Source organism: Triplophysa dalaica, chromosome 16 (genome assembly GCF_015846415.1).
Source record: "Triplophysa dalaica isolate WHDGS20190420 chromosome 16, ASM1584641v1, whole genome shotgun sequence".
In the NCBI taxonomy this organism is placed as follows: domain Eukaryota; kingdom Metazoa; phylum Chordata; class Actinopteri; order Cypriniformes; family Nemacheilidae; genus Triplophysa; species Triplophysa dalaica.
The window spans coordinates 14,695,236-14,719,821 of record NC_079557.1 but is presented as its reverse complement, the minus strand read 5'-3'; the positions used below and the strand labels follow the sequence as shown (position 1 = coordinate 14,719,821).

Below are 24,586 nucleotides of genomic sequence, written 5' to 3'. Positions count from 1 at the left end.
GATTGAATTGGGTAGCCTTTTTACTGACAACTAACGGACGGTGCGCCTATTGTCGATTTATTACGGTAACGTTACTGTTATGATGATGTAGCCCACAGACTGAACACAATATAAGTAGCGTGTCGTCGGTGTTCATTTGGCTTTTTATTTATCAATTATGTATAGATAGTTTAGTTTCCGAAATTATGGCGGAAATATTTTCAACTTTGTTTGGGCAAAGTGATGCACAGCCTCCAACGGGGCAGACAGCGTTCGGGTCCGGGAAACCTCCGCCGCCAAACCAAGCTGCCGGTGCGGCTCAGATGCCAACGCAGCTCGGGGATGAGGGGCCTACACTTAGAAAACCCGGAGCCATGAACGAGCCATTCTATTTACTGCGAGAACTGCCCGGTAAATAGTCTTAATCTTGGTGGAAAATGCAAAGTGGGCATTTAGGCATATGTTTACATGTGTAGAGGTAATAAGCTTCGTCTGATAATGCTTCTTAATGACCTTTTATGTCTGTTTTTGTATAACGTTAGTTGGAAACGAGTTGACGGGAAACACAAACCTCATCACGCATTATAATCTGGAACACGCGTATAATAAATTCTGCGGCAAGAAGGTGAAGGAGAAGCTGAGCAACTTTTTACCAGAATTGCCAGGTAAAGCCAGTTTTGTTACTGTGAGAGACCAAAGAATTAGCTTGTAATTTGGCGTTAGTTACTTAAGTCTACAGTGATGTGAAAGGTTTTGTCATGATTGTGATGTGTCATTTCTTCTCTTTCAGGTATGATAGACTGTCCAGGTGTTCAGGATGGAAGTTCTTTACGTTCTCTCATAGAAAAACCTCCAGTTTGTGGAAACTCCTTTAGCCCACTAACAGGAGCTCTACTTACGGGATTTAGACTACACACTGGCCCGGTAAACTGATGCAAGCATATCCTAAAACAGACTTGTCCATTTGAACATCTTTTGATAGAGCTTCGTGCTCATAATTTCTGTTTTGTGTTACAGCTTCCAGAGCAGTACAGACTGATGCACATACAGCCACCAAAGAAAAAGAGTAAACATAAACACAGACATCATCGACCTCAGGATCCATTACCACCAGGTTACATGATATTACAAAATATGATATATTCAAATTTCATTTTACTGTTGAACTCCTAAATAACTGATTTGAATCTTTTACCGATTGCATTTATGTAAGGATAATTTGCATTCGGTTAAGTTTTTCATACGCATGCTTAACCGTATTTTACTTGTGCAGAGACACCCTCAGATTCTGACCCCAAGAAGAAGAAGAAAAAGAGGGACGATGACCCTGATCGTAAGAAGAAAAAGAAAGACAAGAAGAAAAAGAAGGTGAGCCTGATAAAGGGATGCAGAACATAAGAAATACAAGTCAAGAAATAAAGAAAACATTTTCATACACTTTAGATCAATGAAAAGAATGAATATCAGTGCATTGAATCTTGCTGTTTGTTTGACCTTCCGTTATGGTTTTTATATCATATTTTAATGGTAAACACTTGAAATTACAGTATCAGACACAAACTTTAGCTCTTGGTCTCATTTTAGATCCCTTTTCTGCATGATATTAAACAATTTTCTTTTTTCCTCTTTAGAAACACAGTCCTGATCATCCTGGTCTGACTGGATCTCAACCCAACAGCAACAGCCTGAGATAAAACTAGTGTTTGTGTGTTTACGCGTGTGTATGTGTGTACATGAGAGAATATTAAACAGTGTTAGAGACTTTGATATGGACCAGTGTGTTTGAGACGAATGTTTACACAGATCGATTGTTTAAGATTTCTTCTTTTCTGCTCAAAACAAATAAACTTTTGTTATTCTCTGTATAAACTGTTAAAATGACACTGAAGACAAATCTGCCTTAACATATCGTGGGCCACATCACTGATCAATAACCATAATGCAGATATATCTTCAAAAGCTCTGACAAAGGTCAACCAGAGTAATGTTTTTAAGGAGCCATAGTGTCTGTGGTTGTTGGGGAAATCGCAATGTCTTTATGTTTTCTGCATATGAAGTTAGGTTGAGGAATGCATGAGAAGAATACTACACACTTCGCCATAAATGGTAGTTAAGATTTGAGAATAAACGTCTTAAATCCTTATATGAAAGAGCACATTTTTGGAGGTGAAAGTGAATCAGTTTGTTCAGACAGAAGATGGCAGTGTTGAACAAAGAAAGCACAGATTGATTCTTAAAGGGGCAGCTCACCCAAAAATGTGAATATACTCCTCACGATACAAACCTGTATTCTTTCTTTCGTGAAACACATACTGACTAATAACTAGGAAAAGAGTTTGGTTATAGCAATGTCTTTTTTATTTAGATAATATTTTTTTGGCTAAACTAGCTATTTTCTTCTAGCTACTACTATTAATGCTATCAACTACTACTATCAACATGCAAATCGCGTCGAATGTCATTTACGGTAGTGTAGCATGTTGAAGTCCCAGATTTTTACAATAGAATCGTCACGTGACGCAGACCGACTCGTTTGGCAGGATTCCAGTTTGACTCAATCTACCGTCTACTACGTCTTGTCATCCTAAAATATTACAGTGCTTAAGCAGAACTAAAAGTCGTTGAACTGCTTTGGTCAAGAACTGTGTTTCTCAACCAGGAGACCAGGGCTTCAACAAACTATAGGCCGAAACAACTAAAACGTCCCTGTTTATGGAGACTTTGTTTAATTTTATCAGTTTGTTTCTTGGGAATCAACCCAGATAGCACAATCCATCTGGATTACATCTATTTGACGTCTGCATTTCAATCTGCAAGACATCTGAAATACATAGTTTGCTCATCTGCAATACGACTCGGAGACGTCTGTAATACATCTGCTAAAGATCTGGAGATCTGCTTGATTAAAACATCTGCTAAACATCTTAGAAAGAGCAGCTTTACATACTTTCTAAATCATATACATCTTACAGACATCTTCTAGATGTCTATATAAACTCTGACAACAGACATCTCCAAGACGTATTGCAGATGAGCAAACTATGTTTTGTAGATGTCTTGCAGATGTAAATGCAGACGTCAAATAGACGTAAGCCAGATGTATGTGTGCTATAAGGGAAAACATTTTTAGTACAGAAATGCTTTCACTGAAATTAATCACACGAGTCAAAACATTTTGCATGTGTGTACACACCTTTATTATTTTGGAATTTCAGACATTCTAACACTGCTACATGGGATGCTATATTCCTGTCACAGCAACAATGTCCACACAGCTGTATTGCATCTTTGTCCAAGATCAAATGGCTTTGGTTTCCAAGTATGATTTGAAATCACGTGACATAACTTAAGGCACTAATTTCACACACACAAAAAAGCATGACAAAACCAGTCCAAACTTTAACACGTTCGTTTGTCTGGACCCAACACCTTTAAAAACACCTGTCACACAAGCATTCGTTTACAGCAAAAAATAACATGAATACATGTTTCCTTATTTACAGAGTACAAATAGTTTTAAACTCGTAGACCTTTAAGGTATCAACACAGTCAGCAATACAAAAGTACACTTCCTTTCAGTGCCTACCAAACTAATATAGAAAAGCAATACTTGAGAAACTGACCTTGAATACACAAACATTTATGTTGGTTGATAAAAATCTGCCTGATATCTTAACTCTGGAGGATAATTCACCTTTAGTGAAACATTGCTCGACAAGAATGAAGTGATACACTTTACAAACAAACCTCCATCGTCTGTGTCTTTGGTATTGATACACTGCTAAATGTGTCTCAAGTGTTCAATTGTACATCATGCAAAATACTCAACATGCTTTTTCTTTGGTGAAACAGAACAGACGCTAAACAGACCGAGTATCCACTGTTTAGAGGGTCCGTGGATGTCTGAGGTAGCTCATGTCTGAGAAATACCTCCAATGAGTGAGCAATTCAATAAATATTTCTCCTTAAAAAATAGCTAAAAACGTTGTATACTTTTTACAGTCTGATTTTAAGATTTTCTATATAAAAAATACTAATCTAAAAAAATGGTTTGGCTGTTTATCAAAGCAATACTGGTATAAGATCAGTGTTTGCCATTGTCAGCCAAATGTGTCAAACCACGAAACATGAAAATGCAGTGAGGATGTTGTAATGGCAGAGTTTGGTAAAGTAACACATCTTATGTTGAGCTCTTTTTGAAATGTGACAAGTCCTGACACTCGTGTGAAACTCAAGTTTCCTGAGAGACGTAACCATTGCCGTGTCCGTTGGCCAAAGGCTGGTTTATATCTTGACCGTTAGCTTTTCCTCCTGCTTTCTGCTGCAAAAGCTGTCTGCGATGGTAGAACAAGTATCCCGGCAACAGGAAACCAGCAAAGGAGAAGATCAGAAGCCCCAAATTGATCTGATGGGATTGAAAAGAAAGTAATGTTTTATCCACAAGACATTCTATCTTTATAAAAAATTTGTGAGCTCCCATTCTGCTCCAAGCTGCCTCGTTAAGGGTTCCTTTTGTATCTCTACAAATATACAAACCATAAAATGTTTTTTTTTTTTAGTACATATATATGTCAAAAAGACCCTTTGTGTACCTTTAAAGGTACAGTTAAAGGTACATTTTTTGGAGGATCTGTTGACAGAAATGATATATAATATAAATAACGTATAATAATGTGTTCAGAGGTGTATAAAGACCTTACTTGATGAAGCAGTATTTTTTTATATATTAGAGCTATTTCTATCTAAATACACCTCGGGTACCCTTGAGTGGAATTTGTCATGTTGTTTCTAAAGTTGCCCTAAACGGACAATCTGGTCTACAGAGTGCATTTCGTATCTATGTTATCTCCTACAGCAAAGAAGAACAAATGTGATGACATTTTATACAAGTGCGTCTTCCATTCTTGCTACGGTTACGCCTGGTGTTTACACTACTCCAGAGTTTCGACCCCGAAAACTGAGACTTTAGAAAACACAGGTGTGGTTGCCCAAATTCGCTTACTGAATGGGTCGTCTATATCATTGCGTTTGCTTCCCTGATTCGTTAAGACCCGGTCATATGAACCATTACGCTACCTGAAGGCGACAATGACCAGCCTCACTACTCTGCATGTAAACATCAGGCTCGTTTGACTTCAAGCTGCGCAGCCGCTGCATACATGGATCGACGTGGTGACATTACAGCAACGTGAAAGAGAATCGAGAGCTGTATGCTTTTAATTAGCTCACTCATTACTGCAATGTCTTTGTCAATCGGTCTGCTTGGCGTCGAATGAAATCAAACAAGCCTAATAACATGGATTATCACATCTACAAGACATTTATTTTCCTCTCTATCATGTTCATTTTGTAGTTGTCGGCCTGTAACTAGTAACCAACTGTCATCAACAACCAACTTATGTATTCCCATACAACTGTTTACATTTATGTGCGCATGCACATGGTCTGAATGGTCAGGTGACATGCGTTTTCGGTAGTGTAGTGTAAACGCAGATTATTCCTAAAACGCATGTGGAAACGGCAATATAAACGAGGACCATTTTCGTTTTAAAACCCTGCTTTTGTATGACAACGGGCGAATGTTAATACCACCTTAGTCCTGTGTCAGCCACTGTAGTGCTTCGAAAGGAAGGTTGAGGGGTGGAGCGAGTGTTATTTACTGCTAGCTGGTGCTAAATACTGTAGGACCATTTAAGGTTAGGGGAACAAAATATTTAACAATACCAAAAAGTAACACCACAACAATGATTAAAGGTACAATTTTGTCCTAATCTTCTGATGGTGTGCCTTTTATGGCAGCATCTTATTAAAAAAATATTTACTGAGCTCCCTAGGGTTGTCATGATGATGAAATTTGTCTGATTGTCTAATAGATATAAATTCGTTGTCTATTTATTTACTATTTTCGAACTATTATACATTTTTTGTGCGCTACATTGATTAAAAAACTGACACAAATGATTGTGACTATTTTGTCTTTTGTAATCAGTCATTTGCGATTATCAATCATTACCATAACAGAAAAGTCTTGATCATGCAAACTAAAACTTGTATCAGCTTTGTGTTTTTTGCGTGTTGATCTCCAAATGATGCAGGTGAGCAATAATAGCGGTTCTCTGAAATAATTGCGATTAAGTCAAATACCCACATTCAGGCAATTGTTTATTAGTTTTAAAAGCCCTAGCGCTCGCATCAATGCATTCTGGGCCTACGTCCTTTGCAAAGCAACATGGGATAGCTTGTTTAAGCCAATTTAAGAAGTGTTACTAGCACACTACAAGTGTTGAATGATAAGAACCGTGAGTCTTTCTTACCCAGTAAGCATCTCCATTTAGATGTCCCACCATGATCATGAAGAGGGGCTGCTGCAGAAGAGCCAAAACAGCACTGATCATAGACTGCAGACCAGTAAGAGTCCCAAAATGATTAGACGGGTACCTGTGACAAGAAGAGAGTGGTTATTCCGTCGGTTTAAAGCTTCAAAACTATAAACGGTGTCTTTGTTTTGTGGTTGTTATGAAGCCTTGTGGCACAATTTAAGTGACAATCGAATCTGTATAAGTGCACTAGGGTCATTCTTTAGGGGGGGATGTGGGATTCTTATACATGTCACTGGGTTTGAATTAACCAAATTCTCTGTAGTACGACGAGTAATTCTCTAGCAAACAGGATAAGCCTGATCTTGGGAGGCAGATATGTACTCTTACGATCTGATATTATAAAATCAAAGTCTAACCTTGTCAACAAGTTTAAACAAGAATCAAATTTATGTGTACACTTACACAGCTGCATACAGGCCTCCGCAACAGGAGTGAATGAAACCTCGTACCATAGTGTGCAAAATAAATGTCAGAATCTGGACAAAGAGAGAGTAGGTCACAAGTTAACATAGTCAAAAGGACAGCAGACAAGCTGTACTCTTTTCTCTTCATGAGTCTTAATACACACAACGTACAATATAAAGAGACAATGAAATTCATTTGTCACACCTGTAGAGGTAGGTTGTCAATAAGCGAGAGGATTCCGAATAAAACGAGCAGCAGATTCGTGAAGGTAAAGGCTCTCATGGCATTGGTGAGTTTTTGGACCTTTCTGTCACGCTTGGGTACAGCACTGGTTCTGCAGGAGACAAAAGGTGTTTGTATAATAGACCTTTTTCTTTGCTTTATCATACAATGTCAAAAGTTTAAATTTCTTACTCTTTTCCTGAATCCACTGTATTCTGATCCACCTCACACTCCTTCATCTTCCAATCCATGATGTAGCCAATCAGAGGGCAGGTGACCAGACACAAGAGCTGCATCGTGCCGAAGATGGACGAGTAAAAACTCACTGCAAGTTATATGAAGAAGGGACACTTATTACACTCAGCTCACGTTCACAAGCCAACAGACTAAAGTGAAGTTTCCTACCTTTCTGCTCTGCCTCATGCTCTATTTCTTTTGAGGCTAAACAAGACAAAAACAGCTATTAAAAACAGATGTCAGACCTACATCAAATCAGATGTTACAGATGGTGAAAAGCATCACATGCAAGTGTAAATTGACTTACGGTGCTGTGCTCCGTGGGTGACCAGGAACTCCAGCATCTTGTTCATGGCTCCCATAAAGAAAATGATTCTCAGCTGAGTCATGCCCATGGTGATCAGACTCCACAGGAAGATGGCAGAGAACACGGAGCGACGGAATGGTACAGAGGCTGAGGAAAAAAACATTACAGTTGTTTGTATGAGTCACCTTCTGAAAGTCTTCTCATCATTCACAACAGTCAGGGGACAGACAGTACATTCCATTCGATGTATCCTACTGTGAGAGAGATGCAATGCCACGTCTAACCTTTAAAACAAAGTTTTTTAGCAATTTGAAGTTGGGTGAAGACACTCTATACTGTTTAAAGGTTTCTACTATTCAAAATGTAGGAAAAAAATACAAATATTTAACTTTGCATTTATGTTGTGACTAAATTAACACCAAAGCCGAAATGAATCAGGTCTTTTCTATTTTAACATCTTCAGTGTAGTCAACCTTAATCTATAACTTATAATTTTCGTTTTATCATTTTATCAATCAGATTCTTGTATCATCGTGGGGCGTTTTTAAACTGTATACAAGGAGTTCAACCAATTCAGGGCTCTTATTGACTGCTTTTTTTCTTTATTATTTGGTCCAAGTCATCCATTACAACATTGTTTGAATCAAATGGGTTTGTAATCACAGATTAATATTTATGTATTTTTTCATGTAATTAATACCTTGGCAAAACTTTATTATTATCAGCAACAATAATTTCATTCTGTCATGAATCTATGTTCTGTTGAACACAGAGAAAGATATTTGGAAGAATTTTAGCAACTGACATTTCTGGGACATCACTGACTACTATAGTAGAAAAAATGTAAACACTAGTGAAAGATACCCTAGAACCGTTTGCTTTGCTAAATTCTTCAAAATATCTCATTTTTTGTGCAACAGAACTAAAAAAGTTGAGGCTGAATAAATGAAGACAGAATTTTTATTATCAGGTGTAGTATCCCTTTTAACATGCCAATCTTATCAACTCTTTAGGTTTCACAATACGGTAAAAATGTGAAGCTGTATTTTCCTTTAGAGGAATGTTGAGTTATTTGTGTATGAATGTAAGAATGTGTCTCACTTTTTGTCTCTTGAGCAAAAGCAGACAGTTTCTCAGTAGAGCTCTTCAGCTCTTCTGAAGCTCCTTCAGCCGATGTCAGTTTGTGGTTTTCAGCTGAACGCATCTTCTTCCTAAAAGTGTTTTGGAAAGTCGATCAAAAATGTTTACTTTAACATCCACTTTAAAGATTAACATGGAGATTGCTGTATTTCTTAGTAATGTTCTGAGAATTAGAGCATTGCTTCTCAACTGGGGGTTCGCGGACCCATAGTGGTCCCTGGTGTAATTGCATGGGGGTCCGTAGAAGCTTTAAAAAAAGTTTTCTGTTATTTTCTTGCATTCAGGGTTTGGAATTAATTTTAATAAAATTTCTAGGGAAGTTTCATGTAAACCGAACCATATATAGCCTATTGCGAGCGGTCGGCAGCACCGTCGACTGCTCTGTTTGCTTTTGAGTTGCTCTTTGCAGTACATTGATGTCTTATGCCAGGTGGTTCTGCCCACCGCCGCATAAAGTTGAACATGACTATTTTCATTGAAGCACTATGCATAACCATATTCATGAGCTTAAGCTCTTAGCAATTAACAGTAATGGCATCAGTTTCACCTCATCAATTCAACACGCGGATGGATCAGAACTCAGAAGTGTAACGGGGCCTCCTACTGTGAGAAAGTGTGCATGTGCAAACAGCAATGTTTGTTAGTTCACTCATCTGTTTCCGACACCGGAACGATTGGCCTCTAGCCGAGCAGTATTGCATCAGATAGAATGTTTTGGTGACTTAGTTGTGATTATTGTGTAATTTTAATGCAACTGAAGACCATTTAATGGTAGTCATGTGTAATTTTAAGTTAGGCTTACATTTATTGATTTAACAAATAAATATTTTTTGACTTTACTAATCTTTTTATTTTCCTTATTTAGTGGAAATATGTTTATGTGCTGGGAAAGAAAGTTGGATTTGGTGTGAGCGCAGGGGTCCATGAGGATGGTTTGAGATATGATGGGGTCAAGTACTCTAAAAAGTTTGAGAACTTTGTTTTTGAGCACTCTTTGACATTTATATAATTTAAAAGAATATAGAATGAAAAAGATTGAAAGAAAGATTTTACTAACGTTTCTATTTCTTCAGGAGTAGCAAACCCCTCTGCTGGCCAGTTCAGGAAACAGTTGAGGCAGACAAGACCCGCTAGCCCTGCCCACATCCACATGATCACAGAAAACGACACCCCAGCATCATATATCAGCTGCGGAAAGACATAGCCACAAGGACGACATGTAATATTGATGAGTTATTTGACAAACAAAACAAGCATAAACTAAATGAAACAAGCATGGACAATGAACTTTCATGAGCCCATGTATTTCTCAGTAAAACAGTTAAAGTAGTGGAAAATAAAGCGAGCAACACTTTACTCGGGATTTGATTGCAAATAAATGCTATTACATGATTGTTTAGATTCCCCCTCTCACATGGTCATATTACTTTAATACTGAATCACTAGCCTTGAAGTTAACATTTGGTCCTATACAGTCGTAAGAGGCCATTTATGACATTCAGCAAACATTTGTATCTGTTTTGTTATCCTGTGCAAGACATTGTTTTATGTTTGAATTTTTTTCTGCTTTTATGTTTCATTGCACTTTTTTTCTTTCTTCTGCAAAAAACAAAGATGATATTTTTATGTTGGCGCCCATTGACTTCCATTATACAGACACAAGCGTCATTTCTTAAAGGGGTCATATTGCTCGAATATGGTTTTTCTGTGTCTTTGGTGTGTTATTATTTGCCCATGCATGTATAAGAATTGTAAAATTGCAAAAAGGAAAGTGTTGGAACAAAAGATGCATTCTATCTAAAAGCGAATGCTCACCCGAACCTCCCTGAAACGCCTCGTTTTACAAAACCCCCACAAATCTATGTCAGTTTGAAGAATGAATTATCTTAGACTGCCCAAATGTATACGCAAGTAAGGTGGGCCTGATGTTCCAAATATGGTAAGAGGCGTTACATTTCCGTCACATGTTTGCAGTATTCAACCAATCACTACACACTGGTTAACTGGCCAAGTTTGCTTTTTCAGAGTGATTAGCTTTGTAAAAAATCTGGGCGTTACTGAGAGGCGGGGCAAAGAGGAGATACAAACATGCACTATATGTGTAAAATACAGGGTTTTTGAACCTTAAATCGTGTTTACACAGTGCATTACATCTAAAACAAACTATAATATTAGTTTTAGCCGTGTCATATGACCCCTTTAAAATATAGTCTTTTGTGTACCACAGAAAAAAATTAGCCATATATAGGTTTTGAATAACATGATGGTATTTTTATTTTTGGAGGAGCTATCCTTTTCAATCAGCCACATAAAGACATCTACAGTGAAGCTTACGAGTTCTTAACACACAATCCGTGTGATCCAGTTCACATTCAATCTGATGCAATCTTTCATCAGCGGCTCTGATTCGAAGCACGTGCTACAGGTTAAACTAGTTCAGTCTTTATTTACATAAAGGTTAATACCTTGACTCCAGGGAAGGTGACGGCTGACGATGCATACGAGCCTATCATCAGAGACAGCACGGTGGAGCTCAGACTCCCAAACATGTTTGGCAGCTATCCCAAGAGAGAGAAAAAGCATATCGTTAGCTGACCACAAACTTACAACAAACAGAAACATGACCCTAAACAGAAACTTGCTGCCAGACTGCTGTGGATAGGTGCCATGCGGTTGCCAAATCACAACTAATTCTTGTCCCTGGATATGCCTCTAGAAAATGTGAATGATTTACTTTGAACAGGAGTGTGTTTTACTATCCAGGTTAAGCACTCTGTGTGAAAAATACACCTCTGTGTCCTCCTGCCCTTCAACATGTGAACACAGAGCGATATAACAACATGCAGGAATGTGTCACACAAAGCTCCACTTTAAATACCAAAGATTCCTTATTGATTTCTTAGACGGAAACACACACAATTTTGGTTTCACACATTCGTGAGGACTTTTTCCACACAAGTATAATGAACCCTAAACACACCATAAAAGAGGATGATTTGTATTACAGGACCAGTCAGATAGCATGATAACTGCAAAGTCAAACAGGTAAATAAAGTCATCAGTTTAATATCAGAACAAGATGTTATCAGCTTTATTCTGGTCCTATGTCACATTAAACCATGAGGAAAGAAGACCTTATGCTTTGTTTTCCACATAAGGACACAACACACTCACATGCTTGGTAGCGTGTTTACCTACCTGAGGGGCTCTGGTACAGGAATGTGTTTTTGCATGAGAGAAAGCGTGTGTATGTCTGCTGGGTATCTGAGGCCAGCTGATATATATAGCCATTCTTTCCCCCACCAGGTGATGATATCATCGAACCCAACAGTAGGTCACACTCTGTTGTGTTTCTATAATGTGTGCCCTTGTCCGTCTTAGCCAGAGGTGGATGGGAAGAGAAGGGCGTCGGAGAAGGCGTGTAGCCAGTTTAGAGTTCTGATTGGACCATGCGCAAGTCACGCGCACGTACCCTGTGACCGAGCAAGATGCATATAAATAAACAAAAGCACACGCGCACCTGTCATGAAGGAATAAAACTTCAAAAGCCCCGTGACAGCTGCACGACAGAAGTGGCAGGTTCCTGTGACCCTGCGTGAGCTCTTTTATTCAGTTTTTCTTACTGTGAGAGATGTGAAGGTCAGACAGATTCCCCCGAAGCCGTTGAGTGATAGAGCCAGAAAAATTAGCGCTGAGAGGACTAGAAGAAAACAAAAGGTATCATTACAACAATGAATAGGTGCTTTTAATCATTTAAAGATTTCAACACCTTGAAAATGGACAAACAAATCATTTATTTAATACGATTATAATACAGTCCCTTAATAATACAAATTAATATTAACATAAATGAAAAAATATATAAATAGTTATATTATTAGACAAAAGTAAAAGTTTATGTCTGCTTAATAACTGTCTGTGTACTGTGCATATTTATTCTGTATATATAAACACACACACATGTATATATTTAAGAAAAATTTGTAAACGTTTATATTAGGGATGTAACTGTCAACCGGTTGAAAATCGATTATAATATGTGAAGATTCAAGTTGGTTGAGATGTTAAATTAATCGCAATACATGTTTTTAATATTATGTGCCACTGTGTTAACTGCAAACTTGCTAAACGTGGATGTGCTGATATTTCTTTTTTTATGTCAATAAAATCGAAGTTAAGCTCAGACAAAGTCTTAGTTTGTTTATATTAAAGAGTTTTTTTATTTTATTATCTATTATTGGATTTGGAATTCGTTTGAAAATGATAAATAATAAAAGATTATAAAGCGATAAAAGGGCGGTTGTTCATTTCTAATTTGTCTCAATTCAATTTGTAAAATAATTTTTATTATGAGATCAGTATCGTGAATTGCATCGCGAGTTGAGTAAATCATTACATACCTAGATTATATAAAGTTTAAACTATTGGAAAATATAAATAAATGCATGAAAGTATTTCCCAAATACTATCCTCTAAATAGTACTAAAGTACTATTATCTGCACAGTACAGAGATATATTAAGTAAACACAAACTTTTATTCTGGATGCGATTAATCGTTTGACAGCCCTAGCTTCAAAAGCTATGTTTATGGTGAGAGATGTGTTTGATAAAAAATCTTTTGATAAAAAAGTGTTTACCTTCGGGCTTATAGGACGACAAAGACATCATAGCACAAGATGCAGCAAAACAAGCACTGCAAAAGGAAAAACAAAACAAATAAATGACTAAACAAAAGAAAGACTAACAAAGAAATACACTTAATGAAACACACATTAGAAACATAATAATAACTTGGATGTAAAACTGCTTATATCAGTACATTACAAGCAATATATTGTAATTTCTCTACTTGGGTTGTATTTATTCTCATTTTGTGTTGGTTTAATAATCTAAAGAGGAGCATAACCCGGTCAGAATATGTATGTATACAAGTGTATATATATATATATATGTAAGAATCACCTGCCACCGAGACGCAGTGGCCTGGGCCCGTAACGGTCCATGAGAATACCCAGTGGCAAAGTAGCGGCACTGAGCAAAAAGGAGCCAATGGTGAAGCCTACGTTCAACATCTCCTCCTGATCCACACAGGTCGGCCACTCCTCCAGTACGCTCCCGTTTACAATCTCCGTCTTATTCTCCTCTATAGAGGGAGAAAGAAAGCAAGACAGAGGCTTTATTAAGTTTTAAAGCTCTTCCAGCAGCTTAGGTTTCCCAGCGTCTCTGGTTCACTTTCCATTTGCTTTAGTAACTGCGCACATGTTCCATGAAGTGGTCAGACTTTGTTTAATGTTTTCGTTTTAGATGATCTGCATGGCTCAATTATTTCTGCTTGCTTGAAAGGTTTGTGTGTGTGTGTAACTAATAACCTGTGCATAGGTGAGAGTAAAAGCCTTGTTGTTTGAGCATGATGAGCAGAGATCCCCACCCCAACAGCACTGCGGAACAAGACAAGTTTTCCAGCACTGCTGTGGCGGCCATCCACCAGCGCCTCCTGAACGCCTGCTCGGGCGAGGGAGGCATCCCCCTGTCAAACAAAGAAAAGCCTGTTAATGACACCAAAAAAAAACTATGTATATGAGAAACTTTGGAGGATGTGGGTACGAGTCCTGTGAGAACTTTGTAATACGTTTACATGTGAAGTCTCGTTTTGTTCTCATCTGTTCTTAAACTGTGTGTTTTTCCCACGTATGTTATATTTTTAACATTTTTGCTCTTATTGCTCTGTGCTGGTAAGGCTCTGCTCTGTGCTTGCTGCATTTTCGTGGCTTGTTCCCATAATGGCTGCTTGCAGCTATATTTATATATTGTATCATTTATGTTATATAAAATATAAACATTTAACATATAAATATATTTTTTGTTAAATTATACATTCATTTATGTGTATTCGTATATATACCAAATTATTATAGACAACAAATATTCAATTTCTATGTAAAAAAAACGGTTATTTAGCATACGAGTAGTTGCAAGTCATCGTTGTACAGCCCAAGTTGAATTTATTATTTAAAAAACTATAGATCAATGTGAATGTTATAGGTCTTCCAAGCGATTAATTGCATTCAAAATAAAATTTTGTAGCTATATATTTTCAAAATATATGTGTGTACTGTACTGTATTATAAAAACATACATTTAAATATGAAATTTCCATTTTTATTTATACAATCCAATAATTAAAATTATATATAAATGTTTATTCATTTTTATATTTTTCATAAATATATGCAAATTAATATGCACAGAACACAGACATATATTATGCAAACACAAAGTTTTACTCTGAATGACCATTTTTGGCATTATGTACAATCTTTCAACAGAGTAGCATGCCAACATTAGGCAATCCTCACACGCCAAAGCTTCTCAAAGGGTGTGTCCAACGTTTTCCATTTGCTGCTATCTACACAGTTATTCCTGGTAAAAAACGCCCACAACGCACACACACAAACTGTCAGATTGCACAAGTAAATTTGAAACCTTTACTTGTCATCTTAGTAAAACAAACCATGTTTGTGTCAATAGAGCAAACAAATGTTTGAACCCTGATTTTATTGATGATAACTCATTGACTTCTCCGAATGTTCCAAGTTTGTGCTTGTAAATTGGATGAACGAATACAATGACATGACTGAAGCCGGTCATTATAACTTGGTTAACCAAAGCGCTCGATGCATACGCTGAATAAATACACAGAGAGAGAGAAGAGTGGGGGGCTGTAGACGATTTAATCAATACAATGGCAAAAATAGAAGGAATGGAACGGAAACTGCTGGGGTTCTCAGCAGGAAACCAGTTCAGTGTGTTGTGTTTAACACCATTAGACACAATCCACTAGGTGCCTTTGTCCTTAACAGCCCGGCTTATGGGTGGATTTCTTTTGTAACTGACACGGCCTTTTAGGGAACATGCCTGAAAATATACTCATGTCGACTCATGAATGAATGAATGCAAGCAGGTTTCAGTAACTGTTAGTTCCATCTCATTTTCAAGGAGATATACACGGTGCTAATAAGATTAAGAGTTTGATTTCCTGGGAATAAAACATTTTCCAAACACATGTGAATGTAAATTTATGATAATTTTTTTGTTTCAACACAATGCAATGCCATGGCCTGGCCAAAGGCACGTGTGTTTGTTTACAGTGTAAGTAAAGGTGATGTTGGTTGTGCGTACTATAGTGTGTATGTGAAAACATTAAGAATTGACTGTAAGCCTCTTGGCACAAAGGTGGGAGAACCACAGTTCACACATATCTGAAAAGTATCTATTCACAGCTTCTTTCTGTGATGCGTGCGTCACTAAAGCGAATATTCAAACACATTCACTGTGTCCACGAGAAAAAATATAAGCCTAGTTGAATTGATAGAGGGAAATCTTCATTCATACTCAAGTGTCCTTGAGGAACCCAATGTTCTATTCTGGTAAAGTTGCAACTCACCCTACAAAGGTAAATTGGTGCCTAAGGCCGTTTTCAGATTGGGCTCATTATGCGTCTGAACTTGAGTGAGATTGTTCCCACCGCCCTCCACAAAGTTGGTTTGGTTTCACACTCAACTTGATTCTGTCGAACCCTGGTGCGGTTTCCTTGGTCTTACGTCATCAAAAATGTGCACTGCGCATACGAGAAAATGGATCAAGATATTGTGTTTTTATTCATTTGGTGCTGTTATGTGCAGATTTGGGTGTATGCTGCTTGCAAACTGATTATTTTGAGGAAACAGTGGATTACCATTGACCTGCCACTCTGTTTCCACTCGCAACGCAAAAAATACGATGCAGACTTAAGGCCATTGGACATTGAGTCCAAAATGTGGGTCCGAAATTCCGAAAATAAATATGACCCCACATTGTGCCAATCACATTTACACACTGCATCCGGCATTTTTCGAATCCGTAGCAAGCATTTTGAGAGGCTTTGTGACCATTCAAGACACCATCCAAACAAGCACAAAATATGAAAAAATTCATGTGTGAATGCATCTCTATACATATGTTTAATTGAAGGAAATACGTTGTAATCGTCTTTTACGCATGCGCAGGTCACTTTTATTGCGCACCCGGGTCCGTGATTCTATCACATTCATGCGGACCGCGCCATAGTTTGCGGGCAACCGAACTCAGACCACCTCCTTCAGGTAGTCTAGGGTTCGGTAGCCAGGTGCGCACCCGGGTTCGCTTGACATCTTTCACATTATTGATTTTTCATGCGAACCGTGCCCTTGTCCTCACTAAACTTCAAGTGTGAAAGCCACCTTTAAAGTAAGGATATGCATTAGGGAAATAAGACTTGCAGACGTTAAATAGAGATTTGCATTGGAAGAGTACGATTTGCACAGCTAAAAGTACGACCTAATGAAACCACAATCAAATCTTTCCACATCTTTCGCCGATTTTGCCACGCGTTGTGATATTAATCGATCCTAATTCAGGAGCATTTGGATCCGTCACCGTCAGTCATTCAGAAGTGATGACTAACGTAACCTTTTTGGCAGTCCCCTCCGCCCCCTTAAATTATATTTTCCCTACTTTGTTTTCTTCAAATGACATAGGTTTGGCCACTAACAACTTTAAAATGTGTTTTTTATACGACGGGTCTGTGAAATGAACATTTTCTCTACCGGGCAGATGCTCGAGACCGCACCATATTGTTCGCGTATCTGAACCTATAAAACGCGCTTGCCACAAGCTGCTCCGCCTAAAAACACGGTAGATCATCTAAAATGTCGAAATGAGTTTAAAAACAATGTAAAGTAAAAAACACAGTGATGTTTTGTCGTATCTGTAAGGGGACCGAAATTAGGGAAACGCATAAAACGCGCCAAACTCATAGAAGGCGATGAACTCGTGTAAGAACGCCACGTGTCCTGAATATGTAATAACCAAAGTCTCTATTTACACTAGTCTAAATATGAAGCCATCAACGTCAAAAAGTGTACGCTTATACGTCTGCTGCTTCACTATTATAGTTAAAAAGTAACGTAAGGAAACGACTTACTTCATTTTTGTATACTTTCTAGATGTGAACCGTAAGGTATTTCCAGGGTCCTCCGGATTCGGCGCTAAAAGAGAACAGTACAAAAGCACGAGTGATCTCCGGTTACCGCCAAAGTCAACTTGAAGATGAAGTTAATCTGACTAGAGCTTCAGCTTCGTATTTCCCCTGTGCGGGAGATACACATCTGAAAGGGGCTTTAAGCAAAAGAGCAACTCCCTCAACATCCCAAATTTTACTGGATGTATACATATTCATAACGTACACGCCCGTTTGTCGCACATACACTATTGTTCTTAAATTAGCAATTATAATGAATCTGCTGTTAACCAATTTGTCCATACCTTTACTAGAAAATCACCAAGGGTTCACAGTGTCCTCCAAAACACCATAGTATGTTTTTATTGTTTAGCTTTTAAAAGGGCAAGAATGTTTAATGGTTAGTTATGGTCAAGTACAAACTTAAAACATTATTCAATGTTGCAGTGTTCGAACAGAATTGGCGACACCTGGTGGTACTGTCTGGAAACGGTATGCAACACAACAGTGGATGTACAGTACTAACTTGAATTGAACTCTTAAAAGAACATGTCTAGATATCCATTACGTAGAAGTGTCAGCAATACTCTTTGTTCATGGTCCTTGGTGGAATGGGCAAAGATGCAATCACACAGTTTCTTTCTGTTAATCTTTGATACTGCTTTATACCTGTATAATAATGTATAGTTTGGATGGTCATATTGTCTCTTTCCATTGTTATTATCAGTACCCACTGCAGAGTTTCTTAAAAGTGGGTATGCTCAGTTTGTATTTTTTACATTAGGTAATGCCTGACATAAACAAAACTTCTAATGCATTTATTGATTTTTGTTCATGTTAATTTCAGCATTGACTAATGTATTTTCAAATCGAGCATTAACATGAGTTAAAGCTCCATGAACTAACGGGAACAATTGCATTGCCAATACCTAACATTAACAAGAATCAATACATTCTGAAAAACTCTTTTGCTCGTGTAGTTATAATGCATTTACTAACCTAGCCTATTAACAAATACAACCGTATTGCAGTATTACAAAAATATTAAACCAATGATTCATGATTCATCATCCACCTTTGTCGGAACACCTCCAGCACAGCTCAATATTTTGGTTTTCTTCTTCATTCACACCTTTTTAACACATTTTAGGCTTAACAAAAATGGGAACACCTGAATAGGGTGTGTGAGACATTTAAAATATGCGGTGCTGTAGGCCCTACTGTACATAAGATGAACTTGTATGAAATGTGCCATTCAGGCCTGAACCTATAAAAACCGACACATTGTGACCAATACCCACTATTTTATCCAATTTCTGAATACTTGGTGTAAAATATGTAAATTGTATCATACATAAATCCAATATTGTGGACGTGCAAACGTGTGCAATAAAGCGCTCTTTCTGACTTTTGATACCCAGTTTCACCCCATAATAATTTTGGCACCGATAAAGATGTATTGACAACATCAACATCTCAACACTAAAGTATGTGAGGTAGCAATAAAGTAGATTTTCCAAGTTTAATATACCAACAGAATGTCGAATTCCATCGATGAAGAATGCACCACTTGAAAAAAACTATGACAAAGAAGTATCTGTCTATAAATAGAGGTTAACATTTGATTACAAGAGGCTGTTGCCATCGCGGAGACCGACTGTGAACAGGGACCTCTAGCGGTATAATGTGGAACTTCATCGTCTCCTCAGGCTAAATGTTTGGTATGTTGAGCTTTGTATTTGAGTTGGGTGATCTATGTGGTTATAGTGTTTCAGTTACAGAGGATTGAAAGGTTTAAATGGCTTCAATCATGAAATTCACATGCTTGTCATCCTGGGTTTTTCAACAACAAGTAGATTTATGCAGGACAGATAATTTCCTCCATGTTGACTGACTGGGCAAGTCCAAAACAAGACGTGATTTCTTTCAGTTAAAGCCATTCTGTTGTTGATTTACGCTGTGCTTTGTGCTGTGTTCCTGTTGCATTCCCAAACATCTGTTGAGCTTCAGCTGGCAAACACCTTCTCCTGCAAAATGTCATGATACGCTTAGGAATTCATTCTTGACTTTTAGCGTGCTGTCCAAAGCTTCCCCAAACCATGAATAATGCAGTTTTGATGTGGTGGGCTTTGTTTTTTTTAATTCTAAACTCATTTTATAATTCAGTTGATCACATTTTGCCAATAGCATTGCATATCTTCCAGGTGCTCATGTGCAAACATATTTCAATTTTAGGAGCAGTGACATCATTTCTGCGGATCTCTAGCGACCACAGTTCCTGTTTAGTATTTTATGTATCATAGACATGTGCTGGCATTTTCAGCTAGTTCTGTGAGACCTTAGCTGATCTGTAGGATTCTACTGCACATCTGAGCATTGAGCACTGTACAGTCTTTATCTTTGTAGACCAATCACATGCAACGCGGACCAATTTTTATTTACTCAATTTGTATTGATAAACGTCAAGGTTTTAAGAAAATTTTTGTAAGCCTATCCATTTAAATACATCACATTAGCTCCAGATTGACTCCAAATTTAGCAGTGTTTTTATGTCAATAGCCTAGGCCTTACAGCTTCACAGAGTTTTTTCACCCAGCACTGTGAATGTTTACAAGGTGTGTCACATAAAGGCATATTGTACATGTGTTTTTTGTTGAAGCACACTTTGTTTGTGTATTGTTGTAACTCAACAATGAAGATCAGATTTTACAACTACACCAATTTATGCTAAAATCCATTGTAAACCCACATGTTTTTAAAGCAGCTGTATCAATATGTTCACTCACCACAGATAGAAATTGGCACATTGAATAAACGCAATTTCCCTCTATAATAAGCACACATTTTTTGTTATAACAGAATAGTACATGAGACCCAAAAATAATTATATTTGCCATTCCAAACCTTATGACTTTCTTCTGCTTAATCAAAATTAATCAAGAATAATCAAACAATCAGCCTTTAGTTTAAACAGGTGTTAGAAATTAAATCTACAACTTTGCTCATGCAATATGCTCTATGATTGCTAAAATGATCTGAGAATTATATTAAAATGACACAATGATCAAGTGATCTTTCATATTTGTCATATCTTCTCAATGATTTAAGCACTGGATTTATCAGGGAAACCAGTCTAACAGTATTAATACATATCCACACATCCAAAGTGATAAATGAAAATAACAATGAACATTATTACGTTATTAGCGGCCCTGTTTGCAATTAAAGCTTCAAAGCAAAATATGCAATCATAAATCAATGAATAACTACAAAATCCATTGTTGATGTAATCCAAACCACCAGGGCCCTTCAAAGGGAAAAGTCAAAAATACAGATTAGGATCATGAATTTTAAAAAAAATATATATATAAATATATATATATATATATACACTGGAAAATTACTCCCAAGGAAGAACATGCTGGAATTCACCCTAAGACTGCAAAAGTCATACTAACAGAGAAAACACACTCAGAAGTGACAGGTGGGCCAGTACCCATGATGACTAATACCAGGATGTGGCAGGGACTACAGAAGATTACATTCACAAACCCATCTGAGGATGGTGTGTGTCATTTCTACTGAAAACACCAACGTAATCTGATTTCCACAGAATTTCAATGCCCCTCATTTGTAACGATGTATTGTGACACGTGAAACATTCAGCTTTAATACCAACGAAGTCAGCACATTGTTTACCACATTCAAAAGGTAATTTCTATATGATTATTTACTTGTGCTTTTCAAAACATATACGATTTTCTTTCTTCATTGAAGGAATCTTCTGACCACACTGTTGTTTATTCTTTTCATCTATATCATTTAAACATTGACTGGTGGCCCCCTTACTAAGCAAAATATAGGGCAATATATTGAATATATCAAATACATCAAATAAAACTCTTTCAGAAAGAACGAATTATGAAACACAACTTAATTTAGCAGTAGGGTTATGGATCTTAGTTTTAAAAGGAACTGTAGCTATTTTAAATCAGTATTCAGTTGGAAGAAATTATGCATGCTGTAACTATTGTAATAATGCTGTGTTCTAGTGAAAGAGTTACATTTTAATAATCATCTGTTTCCATTACAAATGCGTAGATGCAAGAATCCCACATCTGTAGTGTAAAAACATCTTTAAGGGATATAACAAATCTGTCTGCATTTATTCACCCATGTGTTGTTCCAAACCTGAGCACAAAAGAAGATATTTTGAGAAAAGGTTTTTTTTGTGTCCATACATTGGAATTCAATGGAGGTCGGTGTTGTTTGGTTTCAAACGTTCTTCAGGTAATCTTCTTTCATGTTCTGCAGAAGAAAGAAAGTCATACAGGTTTGGAATAACATGAGGATGAGTAAATGACAGAAGAATTTCTCATCCCATTAGGATGTGAAGTCTTTGTATAAACGCAACACTGAAAAACCCATCACAAACACTTCTTCCGTTAGATTAAATTTCATTTCAGATTTTGAAGAATCAGCATCCACCTCATATTTAAATAACGTTGTGACGTACAGATACGTTCTGACAACAGCACGTAACCTTACAAACTGTCTCAAGTGCTTTGATGAGATTTAAATTCCTCCAAAATTAGACCTTATTATCATTCCTCAATTTCTCTGTTCCTAATGATGACCAGACTGCAATCAGTATGAACACATAAACAGACATCTCTCTCTCTCTCTCTCTCTCTCTCTTTCTCTCTCTCTCTCTCTCTCTCTCTCTCCTCTCATGTGGTTTTAATTTTCATCCCCAGGCACTGCTTGGAGTTTGGCTAAGCTTGAGTTTCATTGTAAAACTTCAGTAAAAGACGCACTTCGCTTCCAAGGCTGAAACACAGGACTTGAGTTTATTATTATTTCTTTAGAGGATCTGTGAGGGGGACCAGAGGGCTCCATCTCGCTCTCATTGGGCTCCTGGGGGCAAGGGTGGCTACCTTGTTTAGAATCAAACAGCTGCTTTTCATATCCACTTGGTGGCACCAGAACACTTAACGTTTTATTAGCATCGCATTCTTAGTATTTTATGTTCCATTTAGCCTTGTTGTTTTAGTAAATACACAGTAAGATGATCGTATAAAATAAGTGCTTTCTTTCACTTTGCAGTTTTGTGGTTTGGCATTTCCTTGAGCATTTCTGTCTGAGTATTCTCCATATTGTTGTTAAGCAGCAGAACTGATTAATTGTGGGTAATTATACCGTGTAAATATTTTGGAGTTTGTTCCCCATGATATGTAGACTACAATAGGATACGTTGACTTGTTTAGTGGTGATGTTCAAGGCTCTGAGATCTTTTTACATAGTAATGTTCACTGTTTCTGAGTCTTAAGGATCTGTGTTATATAAAACTTAAATTTCATATCACATCTTGTATGTTGCTTAGCTTTCTATTGTTAAAGCTGACAGTCATATCATTCATTCCCAAAATTATGATTGTTGATTTGTAGTGTAAGTCTTAATTTTTACACTGCAAAACTAAACATTTTAGTTGCAGATGATGTAGTGAAGACCGGAGATATATTTGGTTCCATGTCTGTAACTGTGTCTCAAAGTTTGATATGAGAACAGGTATTTCCCCATATTTGTCTGCTACAAATTGTAGTTTAGATATCCGCAACTGTCCCCTAACTTCTAATATAAATTCATGTCAAGTACAGAGTGCAGCTGTTAAAATCCATGTCTGGATAAAACAGAAAGCAAGCTTTTAGACAGAAATATACACTGAAAAAGGTTTGTTGGAATTACTCCATTTAATCATGCACATTGGCTCCACACCATTTCAGAAAACGTTTTTTTAAATGCAAGAAAACTTATCTTAAAAAAAACGTAATTATATCGTGTAGAACCGATGTACATGATTCAATTGAGTAATTCCAACAAAGTTTTTTCAGTTTATTTTAGTGATCAAAATAAAATAACAACTGTAAGCATAACAATTACATAAAAAAATAATATATCACTTTTATTACATCAAGAACAAATACATGACACATATATGGAGATTTCAGAGACTTCAGAAGGACAGCAGCGATATGAGAGTTAGTTGCTCACAAGTCAAGTCACACAATGGTCACTTTTGTACAATCCTTGTGTATTTCCTGTTACAACCCTCTGCATGATTTTTCAAGTTATTTTAGACTTAATCTATAAAAAGTGTGTGCGGATATTTGACAAACAGAAGAACCTGCAGATGAGATCAGTCCTGTCATTTAATGTCCATTTACATGATTGCACATCAAATTATAGGCCAGATACAAAATTGTACAGTTGAACTCAGATCGTTTATTTATTTTTCTATTTGAATAGTTTATTTTTAGATGGAGTTTCACATTTTCCACACATACCCCTGTAGATATTTGTAATTGCTTAAACTGATGTCATTACAACTCCACATGTTATAACACTCTGTGGTCTTCACCATCCCATTGTCATATTTTGAGTTCCCTCAACTTTGACTTCTTTAACAGCTTGAGGGTTTTTTATTTGTGTACTCACACTAGTATTATCAAAATATGATATATCCTTCCTTAGACCAAAGAAATCATTGAAGAAAAACTGTTTTTGTAATTATCTCATACAGGTAGGAGATCTATATAAATTAACTGATCATCTTTTTGGAAATCATCATTGCAGGCTAATTTCAAGTCGAGTCAAATTGATTTAAACTCCAGCAGAGAGGAAGGGCTTATGTTTAGGTAAGAGTCTGATGGGCGGTTCGTGACCTCCAGCGACACGGATGATGGATGATGGCGGAAGACATGAGAATAAAGTCGAGGGAAAAACATAGGATAGGGTTAAACTGTAAAACAACGAAAGGTGTCTTAAATGTCTGAAATGGCGTTATTAAAATCTCCACCCGCACCCATCCTGTGGCTCAA

At 37.1% G+C, this 24,586-nt stretch overlaps 2 protein-coding genes across 3 annotated transcripts; one reads left to right on the top strand and one right to left on the bottom strand.

The window, feature by feature from the left end:
- Positions 1 to 4: 4 nt before the first annotated feature.
- med19a (mediator complex subunit 19a) lies at positions 5 to 1,862 on the top strand. The gene is made up of 6 exons (XM_056769538.1): positions 5 to 390; positions 522 to 644; positions 770 to 903; positions 997 to 1,093; positions 1,253 to 1,347; positions 1,611 to 1,862. The coding sequence occupies exons 1-6, from the start codon at positions 186 to 188 to the stop codon at positions 1,671 to 1,673; spliced, it is 717 nt and encodes a 238-aa protein (XP_056625516.1). The 5' UTR covers positions 5 to 185; the 3' UTR covers positions 1,674 to 1,862.
- A 1,290-nt stretch (positions 1,863 to 3,152) lies between these two features.
- On the bottom strand, positions 3,153 to 17,896 carry slc43a1a (solute carrier family 43 member 1a). Of its 2 annotated transcripts, none has more exons than XM_056770182.1 (15): positions 17,673 to 17,896; positions 14,041 to 14,198; positions 13,634 to 13,814; positions 13,309 to 13,364; positions 12,294 to 12,370; positions 11,136 to 11,228; positions 9,728 to 9,858; positions 8,632 to 8,741; positions 7,531 to 7,677; positions 7,392 to 7,427; positions 7,179 to 7,311; positions 6,969 to 7,098; positions 6,762 to 6,835; positions 6,294 to 6,417; positions 3,153 to 4,384 (listed from the first exon to the last, which is right to left on the bottom strand). In XM_056770182.1, the coding sequence occupies exons 1-15, from the start codon at positions 17,675 to 17,677 to the stop codon at positions 4,211 to 4,213; spliced, it is 1,629 nt and encodes a 542-aa protein (XP_056626160.1). In that variant the 5' UTR covers positions 17,678 to 17,896; the 3' UTR covers positions 3,153 to 4,210. The 2 variants fall into 2 exon arrangements, with proteins under 2 accessions (XP_056626160.1, XP_056626162.1); XM_056770184.1 differs by lacking the exon at positions 17,673 to 17,896 and adding an exon at positions 16,116 to 16,257.
- Positions 17,897 to 24,586: the final 6,690 nt, after the last annotated feature.